Below are 18017 nucleotides of genomic sequence, written 5' to 3'. Positions count from 1 at the left end.
TATCGCAACAAAGATCACCATCAACAAGTTCCCCCACAGGATCGGTATCGCATGGAGCAAAATCTGAAGCAATAAAATCGGCACTAAGTAGTGAGATCCTATTTAGGAAGTAGAGGACACTGATTGGCAACCTGAGCTCCTAGCAGAGTTCCCCAGGTCAGCAGGAATTAACTCCTGCAGGACTGAGGAACAACGCACATGAAACAGCCAACGCCCGGCTCTAGCTGAACAACTAGGAGACATCCGATTGCCTGTCAGACTTTGCAGTGTGAACCGAGCTGGACGTCACCGTGACACCTAATGAGTCTGGACCTGAACACTGCATGACACCCACAAAATAAGTCATAAATGGCAGTTGATGCAGATCCCACTTCTGAGAGTAGCACCTTTTCTCATAACTGGTGTCCTCTGACCCCAAACTACTGTGAGGTGCTGTCCGTCCGTAACCTTCCACATGAATTTCTTTGGGGGTTCCAAAAACAATCAAGCAGTCTTGGGAATAATCATTTACCATTCCATGCTACATACATCAGAAGGAAAAAAAGTTTGTCAAGATGGATCTTTCCTTTAAAAATTTCAGTTCCGGTACATACACACAAGAAAATTTCCGAAATGTATGGTAACAAAATGATTTTTAATAAAGGAGGAAAACGACGTCACTTTATAGGAATAACATCTTTTTAATGGCCCCCTGACTCCCGACGACCTGATAAATATGTGAAAGAAGATACACTGTTTGGATCAATCTCATCGGAGATCTAGATTGATACTTGACCGCCCACCGGGGACAAAAAAAATCCTAGTACATCGTAGTACGGGAGGTCAGACAAGGAGACAAGAGTCGTTAAGAAGTTGTTGTCCGGCCGCTGATGAACTTGTCAGCATTCAGCACATAATTCGCCTTATTTTATGACTCTCTCAATAATATTCAGATTCCACCAACTCATCTACTTTCCCCAGAAATTCAGATCAAATTGACATGAAATAATGATGGATAACGACTCGTCCTGGACAATGAGACGACAGCAGCAGAATATTTTTTTCTTTTATTTTTTTTTCTTTCTCGTCTCCCTCGACCAGAGACCACAAAAGACAGATCGTCTCTTCAGGACAGAGAGGAGAGCGAGATTAATACAAAAAATGTACCGGGGCATCAATCTTCTTTACCGGTGTCAGAGATCTGGAACTTCTGCTCTACAAGTCTTTAGATACGGTAATAACCGAGGAATAATTCATCAACCCATTGTGCCCTCGTCCCAACCTGCGGCCGACATGATCACAACATTTTCTACCATAATAGTTGCCTAGATTAGTTTTTATCATTAGTAATTGTTTATCTAATATATAAAGCTGTGTGTGTGTGTGTGTGTGTGTGTGTGTGTGTGTGTGTGTGTATGTATGTGTATGTGTGTATGTATGTCCGGGATTGGCATCCGCACCGTCGCAGCTACAGCCACAAAATTTTGCACACTCACACGTCTGGACCCCGAGAGAGTCATAGGCTATGTTTTGAGGGGAAATTTTAACCCTGCGCTTTAGTTATTCGACAAAAAACCTGCCTCCATTAAAGCGAATGGAGCTGGGAGTCACAGTGCAGCCAGAACTTCAGAAGAGTGCGCAGCCACGCCCTTATATGGAATGCTGGCGTGTCACAATGCAGCCAGGAAAAGAGACAGACACAGACAGGGAAAGAGGCAGACACAGACAGGGTAAGCGACAGACACAAAGAGACACAGACAAAGAGACAGACACAGGGAAACAGACAGACAGGGAAAGAAAGGGAAAGAGACAGACAGGGTAAGAGACAGACAAAGAGACAGACACAGGGAAAGAGACAGACAGGGAAAGAGATAGATAGATAGACAGACAGGGTAAGAGATTGAGACAGACGGAGAAAGAGACAGACAGTCAGAGACAGACAGGGAAAGAGAGACAGACACAGAGATAGAGAGAGAGAGATATATACAGAGGGGGAGACAGACATTATAATTACATTTATATCTATTTGTTTTGTGGTGTTTGTGTGCAGAATACATTTTTTTTAATACATTCTATTTTGTTAACAGCAGTCATTAACCCTTGCGAAGCCGGGTAGTACAGCTAGTATCAGATATCTAATATATAAAGCTGAATGTGTGTGTGTGTGTGTGTGTGTGTGTGTGTGTGTGTGTGTGTGTGTGTGTGTGTATGTCTGGGATTGGCATTGGCACCGTCACAGCCTCAGCCACAAAATTTTGCACACTCACACTTCTGGACCCCGAGAGCGTCTTAGGCTATGTTTCGAGGGGAAATTTTAACCCCGCTCTTTACAGTTATTCGCCAAAAAACCTGCCTCCATTAAAGCGAATGGAGCTCGGAGCCACAGTGCAGCCAGAACTTCAGAAGAATGCGCAGCCACGCCCTTATATGGAATGTTGGCGTGTCACAATGCAGCCAGGGAAAGAGACAGACACAGACAGGGTAAGAGACAGACAAAGAGACAGACACAGACAAAGATACAGACCGACAGGGAAAGAGACCGACAGGGAAAGAGACCGACAGGGAAAGAGACTGACAGGGAAAGACAGGGAAAGTGACAGAGATAGATAGACAGACTGGGAAAGAGACAGACAGACAGAGAGAGAGAGCGAGAGACAGAGATATATACAGAGGGGGAGACAGACAGAGAATGGGAGAGAAACAGACAGTTACTATCCCGGGCAGCGCCGGGTGCTATGTTGTGAGGCGAAATTTTAACCCCGCGCGTTCCAATTTACCAATCAATTTTGACCCTATCTACATAATGGGGAAAAAGTGAAACGAAAATTGTTGGGGGCAAATTGACAGCTGCCAGATGTGAACAAGGGGGATTTCAAGAATGAGAGCGATGGCGCCAAAGAGTATATACCGTACAGTTGCTAAGGTGGGGCCCGACATGGGATACGCACCACACTCGGGGATATGAACACACACACGCAATGCGCCACACACTACCACGTGCTTGAACACATATACCACCCTCAGAACACATCTCAACACACATACACCAACCTCACCACATAATCACCCTAAACACACACAAGTCTGATATTATCCTTCAAAAATAAAAATCTGATTAATAAGCAGCCAAACTACAAGAACAACAAATGTACCACATAGGAAATACGGCAGCTGTCAGTCACATGACCTGTCTATATGTGTATGTGTGAGCTAATATATACTGTCAGGAGGAGGGCTTTCTGTTGCCTGGAGATTTATCAGGCTGCCAATAACAACCAATCACAGCTTAGCTTCTATTTTGCTACAGCTAATTAATCTGAGCTCTGATTGGTTAATATAGGCAACAAAGGTCATTCTCAGTATGTGTGAGGTCATAGGATGTTAAATCTGTGTGGAATATCTGTGGTGTTGAAATATATGTTGTGAAATGCTTCTATTAGCTCAGTTTTTGCCTTTTAATAATTACACTTCTATCTATTTGTTTTGTGGTTTTTGTGTGCAGAATAAATTTTTGTTAATACATTCTATTTTGTAGTATAGTAGGGTAGTACAGCTGGTATATATATATATATATATATATATATATATATATATATATATATATATATATATATATATATATATATACACATACATACATATATATACACACATACACACATATCCATATATATATATATATATATACATACATATATAATACATACACACATACATATACTGTAAATACATACACATACATATACACACACACACACACACACACACACACATACACATATATCGCAGTACAGACCAAAAGTTTGGACACACCTCATTTAAAGAGTTTTCTTTATTTTCATGACTTTAAAAATTGTAGATTCACATTGAAGGCATCAAAACTATGAATTAGCACATGTGGAATGAAATACATAACGAAAAAAGTGTGAAACAACTGAAAACATGTCTTATATTCTAGGTTCTTCAAAGTAGCCACCTTTTGCTTTGATCACTGCTTTGCACACTCTTGGCATTCTCTTGATGAGCTTCAAGAGGTAGTCACCGGAAATGGTTTTCCAACAGTCTTGAAGGAGTTCCCAGAGATGCTTAGCACTTGTTGTCCCTTTTGCCTTCACTCTGCGGTCCAGCTCACCCCAAACCATCTCGATTGGGTTCAGGTCTGGTGACTGTGGAGGCCAGGTCATCTGGCGTAGCACCCCATCACTCTCCTTCTTAGTCAAATAGCCCTTACACAGCCTCATTGTCCTGTTGAAAAATAAGCAGTAATCAAAGCAAAAGGTGGCTACTTTGAAGAACCTAGAATATAAAACATATTTTCAGTTGTTTCACATTTTGTTTTGTAAGTATTTCATTCCACATGTGTTAATGCATAGTTTTGATGCCTTCAATGTGAATCTACAATTTTCAGAGTCATGAAAATAAAGAAAGCTTTGAATGAGAAGAAACTTTTGGTCTGTACTAAATAAATATATATAAATATATATATATATATATATATATATATATATATATATATATATATATATATATATATATATATATATATATATATATATATATATATATATATTTTATATTATATATATATTATATATATATATATACACACACACACAACTTTATTTTTAAGTTTCCAGCGAAATTGAGTTTGATATATTTTTTTAAAAATTCTGAAAATTATATAAAAAAGGAATAAAAATAAAATAAAAAAGGAATAAGAAAACAAAAGATACATAATTATATGATAAAAATTTCCGATTCCACCTAAGAAGATGCAGAAATAAGAAGCGTCAGTGCTCGGCTGTCACTATAGTCCTGTACAATGTGGGCAGACAAGTCAGGTTCTCAGCTGTTAATTCATTTCACATGTAAATACCCTTAAAAAAAAAAAAAAATCTGTTTAAAATGAAGACTGAAAAAAGTCCCACCCCATGGGGTGGTGGACAGATATTAATAGGATTAATTAAGGCTCAGGCTGTCAGTTGTGTACTAATACTGTAATTTTATGTTAATCTGGCGTCAAGCACTCGTTTCCATAATCTCACCTGATAATTCAGAATATTTGTAGTGGACTGAGCCAAGATGGCAAATCAGGGGGCATTGTAGTGTTATTTTGTGCAGTAATTTGCATTGGACAAATAGATGTATCTCAAGATGAGGTCCTAAATGTTATGATTTGTTAGCCATTTCCACCTAATTTGGTCAGGAATTGTCCTACATTTAATGCCCTGGAACTTTCAACCCACTCTGTTTAAGTAGGTTACTTAGTAGTAAGTAGGCTACTCTTAATCCGCATTCTGCCTGCACTACAGGTGCTGGAACTTTCTTTTCCAAACATAAAAGCCCAAAGCCCCACCCCTACTTCTGGCTTGGCAGACTGCCTATTTACTGTATTATCTATCAAGCAAGAACAATTATCTATCAAGCTACATTTTACAGTATCAGCAAAAGCTATGAGATTTCAAAAATCTCAGACACATTTTTTGGAGTTTTTGCGTTATTTTCCTTCCGTTACAATCCGCCCTTTTGGGAAACAGTGGAATCCGTTAACGGATCCCACTGTTTCCCATAGACTTGTATGGTTGATGGATTGTACCAAAAGGACCTACGTTGCTTCCGCTGGGCGACGCTCCGTTGCTTCTGTCCAGCGGGAGGAACGCAGCATGTAACGTTGTTTTGAGCAGCGGAATCCTCTGGATTTCACTGCGCATGCTCTTTTTTTTTTTTTAAATCAAACTTTATTTTGGCTCGCGATGGCCGAACGTTCAGCTGAGTGCCCGGCCGTCAGCAAGCGACAGCGCTCAGCTGAGCGACCGGCCGCCGGCATGCCCGGGCGCCGACAAGTGACAGCGCTCAGCTGATCACCCGGCGGCCGGCTGCAGGGAGCGATCAGCTGATCACCCGGCGGCCGGCTACTGGGAGCGATCAGCTGATCACCCGGCGGCCGGCTACTGGGAGCGATCAGCTGATCACCCGGCGGCCGGCTACTGGGAGCGATCAGCTGATCACCCGGCGGCCGGCTACTGGGAGCGATCAGCTGATCACCCGGCGGCCGGCTACTGGGAGCGATCAGCTGATCACCCGGCGGCCGGCTACTGGGAGCGATCAGCTGATCACCCGGCGGCCGGCTACTGGGAGCGATCAGCTGATCGTTCACTATAGTCTGCCGCTGGTAAAACCGGGAAAAAAAAAAATCAAAACGAATTGCGTTGTTTTGCAGCATCCGTTGTGCCACTATATGCAACACATCCGTTGCATCCGTTACACAACGCAATGCAACGGATACCGTTCAACGCAAGTGTGAAACTAGCCTTAGTTAGAAGGTTTTTGTGTGTCACATGTATTTTATTTTTTTTAGGTCATTTATTATCTCTATTAAAAATAAAAAAAAAAATCATTTTTATACGTTAAAATTCCTATTGTTTTAGGAAATAATATATGTACATTAGCCACAATAAACAGACTCCGACACTATAATTTGTATTGATGTGTCTAATGAGAGTGTGCAAAAGTCATTGAGTAGGGTGGGGGAGCTGAGACAGCACCTGATGGATCCTGTGTTATCTACTGTACAGTGTATCCACCCATATCCTGTCCACCGCCATTAAAGGGAACCTGTCCGCAGAAATTTTGCAATAAAACTAAAAGATTCCCCCTCTGCAGCACCTGGGCTGCATTCTAGAAAGGTTCCTGTTGTTATTGTGCCCCCTTTGAGACCTAAATAAATACTTTATAAATTCTTACCTTTTTGTATGCTGATACAGTACATACAGTATAAGTATAAGATACAGTATGCTGTGCAGAGTCCAGATGTGCATTGCAGCTGATAGTGGCCACTTTGAGCATCAATGTTAAATGAGGGCCATATGCGTGACCAGCATTCAATGTTTTGGGGGGGGGGGGGTCATGGGTTTCATATCATAGCATTTCTGTGTGCAAGGTGTCGATTTGTATTGAATTGATGATGCCCTGCAACTTTGTAATTCACTTTTTTTCTCCATCTCGTTCCGTTTTCGAGATAAAAATGCTAACTACGTTGTTTTCCACCAGGTGGCGCTATAGGTGGTTTCATTGCGTAGCGCATGGCTACTTTACTATACCTAGACACCACTTCTATGCCTATAGCTGCCGTCGTTCTCATGTTAATGGCGGTGGACAGGATATGGGTGGATACACTGTATATAGAGATGTTATCAGCTATTGTACATGAGAAGGAGGTGGTGAGCTGTGACATTACCTATTGTGTGGTTTCTAACTCCATCACCAGCAAAGAGCAAGCGATAATGAGAGTATTTAAAGACACAAAGGTAAGTGCTGATGATTAACAGCTGAAAGGTGAGGGAATTTGCAGGGTCCTAAAGAGAAAGGGATAAAAACCAAGCAGGGAAAAAGGGAAAGTCAGGTAGAGGCTTGTATAGCCGAAAGCTGCGACCTTCTACGGACGGACACCACAGGACTGTCTGTTTCTCGGAGAAGGGGGGGGGAGGAATAATTATAATTTTTCATTAAAAAACCCTATATTGGGGTGGTCCTACAGAAAAAAACCCAAACACATCAAGTACACATAGTACAAAACTCAGCTATTTCAAATGAGCGAAGCACTGAACGCTGCTCTTCACCACGCTCATAGGAAATTACCACCTGTATGTCCCGGGTAGAGGGAACACGCTGGGCCCTATAAATCCCAAACATCAGGAGAGCCACAGGTCGCCCGAGCCCATTAATGAATACGCCAGCGCTTCCCGGGCAAGAAGCAGATTTAAAGAATCAGCTCTAAAAATATCTGTTCCCTTTCTTCATATCTCTGTCTTCTAAAATCAATAATCCAGGAGAACTCCTTCAGGCTGTCAACTGGGTCAACATCTCCGGCTTGATCTTGCTTGGCTGATTCCGTCGCATGAAAGCGCTGAATTTAGCACGAGGTTACCGGCTTGTGAGGGGATTAAACGAGCCGCTCTTCAGCCTTGCCGATTTGCTTAATGAGAAGCTTGATACCATGACTCCTGGTAGTCATTGATGAGAGTGAAGGGTCACGTTAGAAGACCACACATGAAAAAAAGACTTTTCCCCGACACTTTACGGAGCTTTTTATATCTCGTAAATTGGAGCTGCCGGGATAATAAATTATACACACCCTGATCAAAGAGTAATCAGCAATCATTCAGTACGAAGTCACAAAATGCCGACGTTCGAAAAGTTCTGCCGGAAAAGAAGACCACGGCGGCAATGATGGAAGCCATACTTAGAGAGGTATGTACTTATCCTTGTGCATGCGCATAGTAAAAACCAAAAAATTACATCAGAGAACTGCTCAACCCCTTAAAGGGGTTTTCGTTAATGATGAGTATCGAAATACTTGGATTCATGATACTCTTAGTGTGTAAGGCTGCTTTCATACTTCCGTCTTTTTCCATCAGTCACAATCCGTTTTAAAGACGGATCCATCAGCGGAATCCGTCATTTGATGGATTCCACCGCCCATAGGCTTCCATTATAACACACGACGGACGCATCTGTTGGTCAGTTTTTTCGCCGTACAGAAAAGACGTTACATTCTGCATTGATTCAGGCCGAGGGTCAGTCACTCCTTAACTGATCCGTCACGTGGCGGATGCAACGCAAGGCCATCAGCCGCAATCCGTCGTTAATAGAAGTCTATGGGGAAAAAAAAAGTATTTTGCAGAATACCGTATTTTCTCAAGGCGACGGACTGTGACTGATGGAAAAAGACGGAAGTGTGAAAGCAGACTAAGGCTACTTTCACATTTGCGTTGAACGGCATCCGTTGCATTGCGTTGTGTGACAGATGCAACGGATGTGTTGCATTTAGTGGCACAACGGATGCAACAGATCGTACAAAAACAACGGAATCTTTATTTATTTATTTTTTCTTCTTTCGTTTTACCGGCGGCAGACTATTGTGAATGATCAGCTGATCGCTCACAGCAGCTGGTCGCCGGGTGATCAGCTGATCGCTCACAGCAGCTGGTCGCCGGGTGATCAGCTGATCGTTCGGCCGCCAAGAATGTGTGAGTTGGGCGGAGTGCGGGGTTTGTGGAGCCGAGCGGGACCATGGCGCTGAGGACGTCAGTGCAGCGAGAAATGCAAGGCTGGGAACAGGTGAGTGTGAATGTGTGTGCGTGTGTACACGTGGAGTGAAGTGCAGGAGGGGGCGGAGCAGAGTGGGAAAGGGTCGGGCTCCCTGCACCCGTAGCCAGGATAAATATCGGGTAACTAAGGAAAGCGCATTGTTTAGTAACCCGATGTTTACCCTGGTTACGAGTGCAGGGAGCCAGAGAGAGCATGCGCAGCGAAATCCTACGGAAAAAACGTTATATGCAGCGTTCCCTCCGCCCGACGCAGCGTCAAAATAACGACGCTGCGACGTGCAGCGGATGCAACGCAAGACCATCCGTTGCTATCCGTAGGTAATAGAAGTCTATGAGGAATATAACGGTTTCCTGCAACGGTTACCGTAATTCCTCAAGGCTGCGGATAGCAACGGAAGCCGTTCAACGCAAGTGTGAAAGTAGCCTAATACTCGCAGATTCATTCCGAATATCGTATGCAATGCAAGTCAATGGGGAAAAACTCGCAAAGTAACGAGTAACCCGAATTTCGCACTATTTGCTACTTGCACGAATAGTGCGGAATTCAGGTTATTGTTAGATTGTGAGTTTTTCCCCATTGACTTGCATTACATGCGCTATATGGAATGCATACGAGAGTATTAGACAGTACTTGTTACAAGTATTGCAAATCCGAGTATTTCGAAACTCGCTCATCATTAGTTTTTATCTTAGAAAAAAAATAAAAAAGATTAAAAAAATGATCTGTCTGTCTCCGTATGGAGTCCTCAAATACCAGTTACCTTCATTTATACTTTATTTTTGCTCCCCTTCCGCCCCATACAGACTTTCCAATTAGCAATTGTTTACGTCTTCAATTTCCTGCCAGGTCTCCCTATGCACCTTTAGGCCTCGTGCGCACGATGCAGTTTTTCATGTCTTTAGTGCAGATTATTGTGCAGCTTGTTGCCCAAATCTGCATGTCTATCCTTATCCCAAATCAAAAAAGCTTTTCACATGTTGCTTCTTTTTTCCTTGCAGTTTTTGGTGCAGAAAAAAGCAGCAGCATGTCAATTGTTGGTCTGTTTTTGCCTGCGTTTTATTTAGCCCTTCTGTCCACTGAATGCACTTAAAAAAACTGCAACAAAAAAACATATGCACCAAAAATGCATGCATTTTTGGTGCTTTTTTTTTTTTTAACACAATGTGCTTTTTCTGGTGCAGAATATTTCGACAGCGTGCGCACATATCCTTAGTCTTCATTTCCCAAAAATCAGAGCTGTTTGGCCATGTGCACACACAGTTTTTTTGACGCTGCGTTTGTGCGTTTTTGGCAGCAAAAAAACGCACGAAATCACAAAAAAAACGCACCCGCGGCAAAAAACGCATGCGTTTCGGTGCGTTTTTGGCTGTGTTTTGCTGCGTTCTTGATCATTGCGTTTTGCTGCGTTTTTCTAATGCATTGCATGGGTGAAAAAACGCAGGAAAGAATTGACATGTCCATTTTTTTTTAGCTCAAAAATGCAGCTAAAAAAAAGCTGTGTGCAAACAGCAAAAATGAAAAGTCATAGGCTTTGCTGGGGAAGCAAAGTCATGCAGTTTTGAGCCCAAAAACGCACCCGAAAAACGCGCAAAAATGCTCACAGCTCACATACTCCCCACCTTCTGTGCCCGTCCACTGTAGATACAAAGCACCATGCTGAGACTACTATACAGTCTCAAGGTGGATAATTAACTGCCGTTTCCTACTTCCAGGAAAACCCTTTTCAGGACGTAATTTTTTTTTAACTTTGTTTTTTTGCTGTATAAACAAACAAAAAACCTAAAAAAAACCATTTCATTAAAAGCAGTGTCAGATTGGGCTTGGACTCTCACTTTACACCAGGACTTCAAAGCCAGTACCTTGCAAAATTCATGATCAGTGACTACAATCTTGCAGTGGAGTATATGGGAGCCACAGGCAGTCTTAAACACACCTAGTTCCTTACTTATCAGTTAATTTGTCCCTTCCTCCTTACTTTATACTGCAGTTCTTCTTTTCCAGATTGACTGCAGTTTGCATACACAGGCTCGGAAGATTGCATTGAATAAAATAACCACAGTCAAATTATGTGTACAAAAACATGGCAAATTGGAATCTCGGAAACTGGGATGATATCTGGAGGCAGGCTCGGACTGGCCCACTGGAGGGCTGGAGAATCCTCCGGTGGGCCCCCTTGCAGTAGTACGTCACTTACCCCCAAACATAATCATTAGTTTGGGAAATACACTTGTTTCACTATGTACAGACAAAAGAAGGATCACATCATTCATTTTGCAAACTACCCAGTATATTATTATATAGAAGCATAAGTAAATTTGTGAATATAATTTTTGTATGTAGTTGATCAGTGGAACCCCCCCCCCCAGAGTCAACGGTACTGGTGGGTCCCTACCGCCCAAGTATGACACTGGCTGGGGGCCACTGCTGTGGCCTCTCACCTATGACCACCAGAGAAAAAAATAAAATAAAAAAATAAATAAAGACTATCGTGCATTTGCTACAAATATATTGGCAAAATAAGTGTCAGCAGAAGGGAATTAAGAATTATAGGGAGCCTGGCCACAAAACTGACTGTTCAAACCAACCACAGGAGCTTCGTGCACCCTTGGTGTGGCCAAACAGATCACTACACTTTCCCACCTATTTTTCTCCCTTTATCTCCGCCCTCCTCTGTCTCTTGGAAAACCAGAGCGGTCAATCAAGGAAGAGGAGGGTGGAGAAAAATTGGAAAAGAAGTAGATGTGAAATGCTCATCCAAACCTAAGGGTGCACTGAGCGCCTGTGCTTGGTTTGAGCAGTCAGTTTGTGCTGAAGGACTAGACTCAAGAATCAAAATGTACAAGATATCTAAAAATTGAATGTCTGAGTCCACCATCTGTTCCTCAGCACCCAGCTTTCTCATGCTCTGCTATACATCTATCGCTCAGCACCCAGCTTTCTCATGCTCTGCTATACATCTCTCAGCACCCAGATTTCTCATGCTCTGCTATACATCTTCTCTTAGCACCCAGCTTTCTCATGCTCTGCTATACATCTATCTCCCAGCACCCAGCTTTCTCATGCTCTGCTATACATCTATCTTTCAGCACCCAGCTTTCTCATGCTCTGCTATACATCTATCTCTCAGCACCCAGCTTTCTCATGCTCTGCTATACATCTCTCAGCACCCAGCTTTCTCATGCTCTGCTATACATCTATCTCCCAGCACCCTGCTTTCTCATGCTCTGCTATACATCTCTCAGCACCCAGCTTTCTCATGCTCTGCTATACATCTTCTCTTAGCACCCAGCTTTCTCATGCTCTGCTATACATCTATCGCTCAGCACCCAGCTTTCCCATGCTCTGCTATACATCTTCTCTTAGCACCCAGCTTTCTCATGCTCTGCTATACATCTTCTCTTAGCACCCAGCTTTCTCATGCTCTGCTATACATCTTCTCTTAGCACCCAGCTTTCTCATGCTCTGCTATACATCTTCTCTTAGCACCCAGCTTTCTCATGCTCCGCTATACATCTCTCAGCACCCAGCTTTCTCATGCTCTGCTATACATCTTCTCTTAGCACCCAGCTTTCTCATGCTCTGCTATACATCTTCTCTCAGCACCCAGCTTTCTCATGCTCTGCTATACATCTTCTCTCAGCACCCAGCTTTCCCATGTACTGCTATAGATCATTCCAATGCTCTGCTATACATCTTTTCCTCAGCGTGAGGAACCGAAAGTGTGATAGTTGTTTTCTTTTTATGTCCATATGTCTCAATTAAGTTTTTTGGAAGGTTTGGTCTTCATGAGACAACCCCATTTAATGTAGCCAAAAATAAAATTCAAAACACAAAAAAAACTAAACAAAAAACAGTTTTCATTAAAAAAAACAACCACTCACTATTTGTAGGTTTCAGAACGAATGTATTCAAAGACATGAGACACTCCGAGCTGGAACTGATCAGCGATCGGCGTGACCCACGGGTTATTCTCGGCCTTGAAAACTTGCTTTTGACCAGTCAGATCCAAATTTCCTAGAGGAGAAACAAACAAAAATGTTGAGTTATAAAACTTGCACACTATACACATACCTGCAACATTCCACCTTCAATAAACAAGAAAAATTCAAATATAGAATTACTTTTCCCCCCAACACGTTGTTGGTCCTTGTTGTCACTCTATATTCCGCATCATTTTGGGTATCTGAGGAGGGATTTCTGAATGCCCATCAACCAAAATTAACTTTGACCTAGACGATGTTGTCATTAGACACTGGTTTCCTGGGGAAATTTAGATTCACACAACCCAAAATATTTTCTATTTGTGCGCAGATTACAAAACCCTCCCCATCCGCTGGGTCTATAAGCCAATGAGACTACTTCAGGCCAGGAGACCTAGCGGTCTGGTGGGGTCTTGCCACTCGAGCAAGGTCCGGGTTTCTAATACTTGCCAGGTCCTTCAAAGTGAGAGGAGCTCTTGGCATACGTTCATTCTTTTTTGATCTGCTCGGTTGTCACGCTAGGTATGGGGGAAGTACGAAGCAAGCAGCGAAAAGTAAGGAAAGGGGAACCCTGCGTCTAGGGAAGAGGAAGATGGTGACCCTTGACCAAACTTACTGCTGATCCCTGGGGGTCCCTCACCACCCTATATAGGTTCCGCACCTATGTGCCGAGCCGTATACCCGACCCTAGGTATCCCTAGTACTGGTCCTTAAATAGGGAACAGGTGGGATGAGCTCTTCGTCAACTCCATTAAACACTAAAGGAAGACACAAGGAGGACACACAGGCAGAAAACGCATTAACTACTTATCCACAGATGACTCAGGTAGAAATTCAGCAAAGTTTCAGAAACAATCCTACAGATGAGAGCAAGCCACCTGCTTGCAACCAGAGCTAGAATTAACTGAATGATATCATCAGCACCAGTCCAGGAAAGAAGGGAGTATAAGCACCAGGAGAATATTAATAATCAGCAACTGGGTGGGAGGCGAGCTTCTGCTGGATCCAAAAGGGGGAGAGATGAATCCAGCAGGAAAGCTACCTATACCAATGAATACTCACAGCAAGAACAATGGAAACTCAGGGGGCATTCTGCGCAGCCAAACGCTGTGACCTTCTATTGCCAGAAACCGCATGACTGACTGTCACTCGTGACATCCGGTTTATCTAATTCTAATGGGGGGCTCACGCTATTAATCTTCGTAGTGTGGCACTCATTCTATTAATTTATTACCTACTATGTACCATTATAAAATTGCTAATTTTTTTATTATTCCCCATTCATCTGTTTCTTAGTTTCATCTATTCCTGGTAACGCTGGATGACGTTCGATAAAGCCATCAGTACCGCTCCCATTGGATTTGCGGAACTGTCCACTATCAGTTATGCAGGAACACATCTTTACGTCATAGTTTACTTTACAACCAACTATGTTCTCCATTCATAACGCCAAGAAAGTTGCACAGTACTAGACACCCGGCTTTCTCCGGACCAGATACAATTAAGAAATTGCTCAGTAAGGGCTGCATCGGATGTCAGTTTTTCACAAACAAGTTCTACCCGTGTTTTTCAAAAATAGAAGTTGTACCCATTATAGTCTATGGGGCGGTTGACATGTTCATGTATTGTCAGGGACCAAGTGGTGCACCCAAAAGGTACAGAGACATGTCCGATATGGATCCAGGTCATGGATCAAACCCGCAAATGCATACGCAAGGCTCCGTGACAAAAATAATTGGATAGCACTCAGATGTCAACTATGTGCGGTCCGTTTTTAGAGAAGGGTCACACGACCGTATTCTCTCCATTAAAAAAAAATGCTCCCGTTATGTTAATTAGGGTACGGTCACATGAGAGTATGACTCGGACGAGTGCAATGAGAGAAAATCTCCCATTGCACTGGGACCAATGTGAGGGAGAACACATGGTCAGGTTTATTCTCATTCAGATTCTGTGATTGTCAGTGAGAGACAGGTCACTCGCACCCATACAAATCTATGGGTGCGAGTGAAAGTCAGACAAGTCTATGGGTGCAAGTGAAAGTAAGACAAGTCTATGGGTACGAGTGAAAATCAGACAAGTCTATGGGTGCAAGTGAAAGTAAGACAAGTCTATGGGTACGAGTGAAAATCAGACAAGTCTATGGGTGCGAGTGAAAGTCAGACAAGTCTATGGGTGTGAGTGAAAGTTAGACAAGTCTATGGGTGTGAGTGAAAGTTAGACAAGTCTATGGGTGTGAGTGAAAGTAAGACAAGTACATGGGTGCGAGTGAAAGTAAGACAAATCTATGGGTGCGAGTGAAAGTCAGACAAGTCTATGGGTGCGAGAGAAACATCGGACTGCACTCGGATGACATCAGAGTACAGTGCGATAATCACATCGGCTGACAATGGAGGAGGTAGGGAGATAAATCCCTCCATCTCCTCCGCAGCTCCTACTCTGTCCTCCGCAGCTGTGATCCGACTGCAGGATAATAACACTCAGCTCACGTTGGCAGCAGAGTGGGAGCCGAGGGCCATTAGCATCTCGCATTGTATGCCATACGATTGTGTGAATCCAGCCTAAGGCTATGTGCCCACGGGACAATGTACCTGCGGATATATCCGCAGGTATGTCCACAGGTTTCCCGCAGCAGCTCCCCGGAATCCGCAGATATCCATTGCTATGGTATATGTGCGGAGTTGTTGCAGTAAACCTGCGGGACAAGTGCAGAAATACCTGCAGAATTCCCATCCTGTATCTCCATAGTGGAGGAGCGGTAATTCCGCAGCTATTTCCGCAGGAATAATTGACATGCAGTTACGTGCAGCTGCGGGAAATCCGCAACATATTCCGCAGCCCCACATAGCGCAACATTAATACAGCACCCCCAAATCCCATAGGATAACATGGGGAGTGTCTGTACTTGCAAAAACCTGCAGATTTATCTGGAAAATCCAGATAAATCTGCGGGTTTTCTGAGGCAAAATCCGCGGGTACATTGTCCCGTGGGCACATGGCCTAAGAGTCTGATCAGAACAGGCTTCATTTTTCTTGGAAGTGGAAAATATTAAAAAAAAAAATTCTATAGTCAGTAAACATTGGTCTGAATTTTTTCATGGACCCATAGACTTGAATGGGTGAGTGCCATCGGATTTTCAGAGGCAAATTGTGCGCGATGCAAATTTTTTCACACGCCAAATCGATATGTGGAAAAAAAAATGATTAACCTGCACCGCTTCATTGAATAATATTGATCCGAGCCCGATCCAATTTTATATCTGCTAGAACTCGGACCGAAAATACAGTCACTTGCATGAGCTCTTAGGAGAACATTGAGAATCCATTAATTTTTAGGTTTTTGCATAGGAGAAAAGCTCATGAAATTATGATGGTAAAAACCTTAAAACCCTGTTCCCAATCTGACCTCAATCTGACCTCAATCTGACCTCAATCTGACCCCAATCTGACCCCAATCTGACCCCAATCTGACCACAATCTGACCACAATCTGACCACAATCTGACCACAATCTGACCTAAAACACTTCTGAAAATTGGTCAGTTTTTGAGTACGAGAAAAATCACTAACCACTGAATGAGTCCGAGGCTAGAAAAATTAGATATAAAATACCTAAACAATTTGTAATTAAAAGTTTTTTAAAAAAGAAAGTCTCCACGGACATTGTAAAATAAAAATTCAAAATATCATAATTTATTTGTTCCTATAATATCTAAAATGGAAAATAAATAAATACATATATTCTTCTGCAAGTAGATTCTCAGTGCGATCTCTACAGTAGCAGCCGGGTGTGAAGTAACAGATGTGCATTAATAAATGCAGCTTCCCACGCACGCTACAAATGTCCCCGCTCCGCAGGTAGCGTCAGCTCCGTGGTATCACTCACAGTCAGGGAAGATGCACACACCTGACTCACAATCTCTCCACTTCTACATTTGCAAGAGCAGAAAATTTCCGCACAAAACTTTCAGGGCACAAGACTAAAAGTTTTTGGTAGATAACTGAAAATAATAAACGTAACATTATACTGTTAACATTAGCCATCTAAAAATGTGTGTGTGTGGGGGGGGGGGCGGGAAGAAGCTTCCCCGTCTCCAACTTTGTTGATTTTAGTCATGTGACCAAAGGTCTCTTATTTGCAGGAGTGTAAAGCTGAAGAGGAGACAGGATGGTATGGAGGACTGGCTTTAGGGAGAAGGGAGAGCAGACTGGGCAATTTCACAGGGCCCCCAGTGTTTATATCCTGATGAGAAGACTGCTTAAGGACCTTTGTGACATCACGGTCATGTGACTAGGGTATCGCCAACAGGTCTCTTAATTGTAGGTGTCTAAAGTAGTGATGGGCAGTCCAGCTCTTTTTGGTGATCCGGTTCCCATGGCTCCGCTCACCAAAAACAGGCGGCTCATTCGGATCGTTCCCGGCTCCTTATTAAATATATGTGTTCATCCCAAGGTGAACACATATTTAAGTTTATAGTGACACCGCTGAAACCACGCCCACTTACAAGGGACCAATTAGATCGTGGAGTGAGCGGGGTTTAGCCGCAGGTGGGCGGGGTTTTAGCGGCAAAAAGAGCCGTTTAGACATTTTAGTGGCTCACTTTGGTGATCCGGCTCCTGTCAGTCACAGCAGCAGGGAGCCAGATCTTTGTGTCGGATTGTTCACGACCGACACATCACTAGTCTAAAGAGGACTGAACAGGAGACCGGCTGGTATACAGAATAGGATAACTGAAGTGAGCACTAATATATATTATAAGTGCAAGCTAAAAATATACATAGTACATAAGGATAAGGCTGCACATCAAACTTAGATAATAGTATAATGCTATAAGCATACTGAAAAACATTGAAGCATACAATGAAAAATGAAATATTTAACAATCACATTGATCAATGTAACTGAGCCCCAAAACCTCGTCAAGGTATATCTCTATATTGGGGTCCC

General features: G+C 42.9%; 1 protein-coding gene across 3 annotated transcripts in view; it reads right to left on the bottom strand.

Moving 5' to 3' along the window:
• RSU1 (Ras suppressor protein 1) overlaps positions 1-18017 on the bottom strand; it is a 195889-nt gene that overhangs the window by 70831 nt on the left and 107041 nt on the right. For all 3 annotated transcript variants that reach the window (XM_075316817.1, XM_075316818.1, XM_075316819.1), the window contains exon 8: positions 12972-13104. In XM_075316817.1, the coding sequence (XP_075172932.1) occupies positions 12972-13104 (133 nt within the window). The remainder of the gene's footprint in view (positions 1-12971; positions 13105-18017) is intronic.

The sequence above is a fragment of the Anomaloglossus baeobatrachus genome, chromosome 6 (assembly GCF_048569485.1).
Source record: "Anomaloglossus baeobatrachus isolate aAnoBae1 chromosome 6, aAnoBae1.hap1, whole genome shotgun sequence".
Lineage (NCBI taxonomy): Eukaryota > Metazoa > Chordata > Amphibia > Anura > Aromobatidae > Anomaloglossus > Anomaloglossus baeobatrachus.
Note: the sequence above shows the minus strand (reverse complement) of the source record. Positions and strands in the feature narration are given on the sequence as shown.